The following is a 4,401-nucleotide window of genomic DNA, read 5'->3' as shown; positions in this document are numbered from 1 at the left end:
ATCCGCACACTCTCGACGAGCTCCTCGTCCGGGGTTCCGGTCGCGTTGTCGCTCGCCGATCGCACCCGGATCCGGGCCGACTGGCGTTCGTGCAGTTTGCTTGTCCCGCAGCGAACCGGTGGACACTTGACGTGCACGTACACCCCGTTGCACCCGTCGCTGAACTCGGGCTGCGGGCTGGCTGGACTAATGTACGGCCCCGGGAGACTGCCGTGGCCGTGGCTCAGCTGTGGTTCCCGGTCCAGGGGGCCAACTTCCGCTTCGCACGCTTCCCGTGCCCAGCGGACGGCGTTCCGGCACACCGGGTACCACTTGCCCCGGTGGTTCCGGTGCAGGACGCCGCTCGTGTGTGGCACCGAGTACGCCAGGTAGTGACCCAGGTCGCGCACCAGCATCGAACAGTCCTGCTCGTCCTTCCGGTTCAGACAGTGATCGAAACCGTCGCACCGTTCACGCAGCGAGTAGCACTGCTGTCCGCCACCGTGGACACCGGCCTCGTCGGCCGTGTGGAAGCAGGAGAACGCAAACTTGTCACACCCGAAGCACCCCATCTCGTCCATCCCGAGCGGACAGTCGGCGTACCCATCGCAGAGTTTGCGCCGCGGGAGTCTCGAAACGCAGGAACAGGCACTCTCGTCGCTTCCGTCCATGCAGTCGGTCTTGGAGTCGCACCAGGCCGATCGCTTCACGCACTGGTGTGAGCTGAAGCACGATACCGAGCCCCGGCGGCAGTGCTGGCGGCCCTTGGCCCGGGCCGCCGACGAGTGGCCGGCGGCAAACATTGACGCCAGCTCGGCACTGTCCGCCGCGGTGTCCGTCTCGTTGTCGTGTTGCTGTCGGTGGCCGTGTGGATGCTTAGGATATGCCTGGTCCTGTTCGGGGACAGACCGGTGATCGCTCTGGACCAGGGAACAGAGCAGCATCGTGCCGTGTCCGGCGCTGGGGGCCGCCGCTCCATCTCGCGCTCCGCTGTGCTGGAGGTTGTGGATGCTCACAGGCATGTGGATGGTGGCTGTCGAATGGAACGGAAACGGGAACTTCATCAGAACTAGAGACGTGGACGTTGCTCTCATCAATAGTACGGTGGATAGCGAAAAGAAGTTTAGCTACTGAATAATATGTGAAAATCAGGGGACGTTTTGAATGAATCTTCCTTCGTTTTGATTAGGATTAATTACTTATGAGTAGAAAAAGCTTGATATTTTACATATGTTCATATTCAAAATGCAAAATGAAGGCTGAGAAACGCAAGATGAAGAATTCACAAGACATGATGCTGTTTCTCAGCTTGTGAAATGACAAAAACCCCGAAATATTGTAAACTAACCAATGAAGAACGTCGAATGGGCATCATTATGGTTTGTAGTGATGAAACAACCAATGAATCATATCCGACCAAGTATGGTAGGAATCCCTTAAATAATCAATGGTTAAGAACGCGAAGGCCGGACGGAATATCTTCTCCATAGACCCTTTTCAATCCGTCAAAACTATTCAACAAAAACTAAATTCAGAAGGTTAAGAGTTCTATATAATGCGGACAAACCTCGTCTACAAGTTGATGGCCATTCCTGATCATGGTAACTCGAAAGCTGACTAATATTTAATGGAAGCCATGAAGTACCTCCTGGATGAGGAAATCAAAGTTTTAGGCTGTCATTGTCCAGACCAGACAAACATTGAAAACATATGGTCATTCATAAACCTTGGAGAATTTGAAAAGACCCCTCTCCATTCAACAGAATTAGCTAAATTAATCAAAACATTCTGGACCAAAACATTCTTGAACAAAAACATCTTTTCGCTATCCACATTCGTTGCACTACGGAACTAATCAATATTAGGCCAAGCTCGGGAGGATCCGCTGTTAGTGATCAAGAGTTGCGAACCCGAGTATTGTAAACCTGTCAACTGTCAAGTAGGGACCCACCTTCGGCGAAGCGAGGATGGATCAGGGCTTCGATCGTCGGATCATTCAGCGGAAGCTTACCTCCGGCGCCCGAATGCTGGGCGCTGGGCTGCTGGTAGACGACCGACGGGTAACCCCCGTTGGCGTAGGTCGGGTAGCTGGTGGACGCCGCCGGCCGGAACGGATACGGCACGTTGGTCGGCGGACCGCTGTGGTAGAAACAGACCGGGTTCGGCATGTAGGCCGTAGCTGGACCGGCGTACCCCGAGTTGACGATGATCTGCGAGGAAGCTTTCGTGGCTTCGCCGGTGATCGGGATGCCCGGTGCCAGGCTACCGGCATGCTGGAACCCATGGCCTTGGCTTTGCCCCGGTCTAGTGAGCCCACCTCCGCCACCACCATCACCGTTGGCCGAGCGCACCTGATCGCACAGACTCAGGAACGGTGCACTGGGACCGACGAGCAACGGCGACGGTTGCTGATGCTGCTGGTGATGGTGGCTAGAGCGCGAAGAATCTTGTCCCGAGGTTTCCACGTCCACTGGTTCCACGGGTTCCAGGTCGGCTGCAAAGTGATGATCGTGGTGATTGTGATCGCGATTGCGTGATCTTGTCATGACGAACTCATCGATACTGGCCGGTGGCTGCGGTAGTTGGACCATATCCTCGTGAAACGGATGTGGTTGCAGCATCTGGGCTAGCTGCAGCTGATTGACTACATCGTGGAGGTTACGGGCCGAAGGGAGCGGACTTTTTGTTGACGTCCACCGGTTGGACTTTGTTGTGCCCGTGGTGCTGCTGACGTACGAAGCTGGGTTCTCGGTCGGGGTCGTACTCTGTTCGGTGGTTGAATCCACATCCGTTGTGACCATTGAGGAGGTTGTTGAGGAGGACATCCCTTTCCACATGTGAGCGAACAAATCTTCCAGGCTGTGGATGGAACTGTTCTCGATCGGTCGGTGCTTCTTAGGATCGTACTGTGCGATCCGCGGATTCGAGGCCCCTTTCTTGGTGGAAGTGTCATACATTGACGATTGCTCGGTCGAGGCGTCGGCGGCGGACGTCTGATAGCTGGACTCCGTAGGTGGCGCGGTAGAGAAAAACACCGCCGGATACGGTGGGACCGTTTTTCCAGAACTCGTTTCCGCTTCCTGGATGCCCTGCAGCAGGTTGGCCATTTCCAAGAAGCGTGCGTTCACCTCCTCCGAGAGCCGCTGCAGCTTATCGTAGATTTGGTCGCAGATCTTCCCATTAGGGGCCGCCTTTCGGCAGCGATTGTACTCTCGCTCCAGCCGTTGATAGTCCTGCTGTGCGTTGCGCTCCACTCGCTCGCGATCATCCGCCAAGTCGACGGCGCGACGCTTCTGGCGGGAGATACTGTTCGATTGTGGTTCCGCTTCCCGGGTGGCACTGCCCACGTACACGATCGGTAGCGTGCCCAAGTCTTGCTCCCGCTGGGCGCGCCTTCGCACCCCGTACACAACCTCTTCCGAGCCGTCACGTTTGCGCTCGATCCGATTCGGAAGGTTCTGTGCGTCCCGGCGCTGACGCCGATCTTCGTCCAGCAGCGGTTCCAGCTGCTCCATATACTCGAGGAGCTCCAACGATCGCTTCACCACTTCGTAGCCTTCGGTCTGAAAGAAGGCCAGCGATTGGTGATCGTCATCCTGCGAACCAGGGCGATCGGGCCGTGGTGCGATTTCCGGCCGGTATTCGAACAATCCTGAGGGGGATAGACTCGATCGATTAGCGCGTGTTCGTGTAGGTGTGGGCCTTGGTCGGCTACCTGTACAACGAAGGGTCAAGTAACAGGCAAACGTGAGGGCTGACACGACAAACAAGCCGCCGGCGGTGGCCAGCAGCCACCAGCACGGATTGGGCCGCTTCTCTCCCATCAGTTTATGCATTCGCAGCGTCGGCACCCGATAGTCTTCTGTCAAAGTTGAGGAGGATTTAGGAAAACGGTAAGCTATGGCTGTAACGGTGCGGGCAACGTTTTCGTTCATGTCAAGGTTTTGGGAATGGTTTCTGTGCAAAACACGACGCGATCCAGCATGTCTGGCGCAACACCTGGGAGGGTGTCCGTTCACCAAAGCCTCCGTTGTACGATCGAATTTCCGTTGACCTGGAAATTCGACCACATTGTTGACGGAAAGGATTGACGGTGGCCTGTGGTGGTTTCCGGTGAGCTTTTTTCATTCATCGTCTCGCCAACGACCCAACGACAACGAGCTGGCATTTGTTTTAATCGCTTTCGCCCCATTCGGGAATGGTGTAATGTTTTGGATCTACGCATTTTTGGACACTTTTGGGCTGTGAGTAACAAAAACACCGGAGAACCAGTAACACTAAGCCCTCCGGGTGCGGACCATAAGGAGGACACGTTGGAGGCAAACAAACAAACAGACGCCCAAAAAAAAAAAAACGGTTGCTCCAGTTGGAGGAACCGTACCGTCCGGCCCGTAGGGTTGTTTGAAAAATAGTGCTGACGCC

At 55.5% G+C, this 4,401-nt stretch overlaps 1 protein-coding gene across 1 annotated transcript; it reads right to left on the bottom strand.

Moving 5' to 3' along the window:
* Positions 1-8: 8 nt before the first annotated feature.
* Positions 9-3,841, bottom strand: LOC128276483 (serine protease nudel-like; the record flags this gene model as incomplete). The annotated part of the gene is made up of 3 exons (XM_053014942.1): positions 9-1,012; positions 1,931-3,631; positions 3,695-3,841. Coding segments are annotated over 3 exons (2,852 nt in total), but the record flags the coding sequence as incomplete, so codon positions are not given.
* Positions 3,842-4,401: the final 560 nt, after the last annotated feature.

This window comes from Anopheles cruzii, unplaced genomic scaffold (assembly GCF_943734635.1).
Source record: "Anopheles cruzii unplaced genomic scaffold, idAnoCruzAS_RS32_06 scaffold01338_ctg1, whole genome shotgun sequence".
Taxonomy (NCBI): domain Eukaryota; kingdom Metazoa; phylum Arthropoda; class Insecta; order Diptera; family Culicidae; genus Anopheles; species Anopheles cruzii.
Note: the sequence above shows the minus strand (reverse complement) of the source record. Positions and strands in the feature narration are given on the sequence as shown.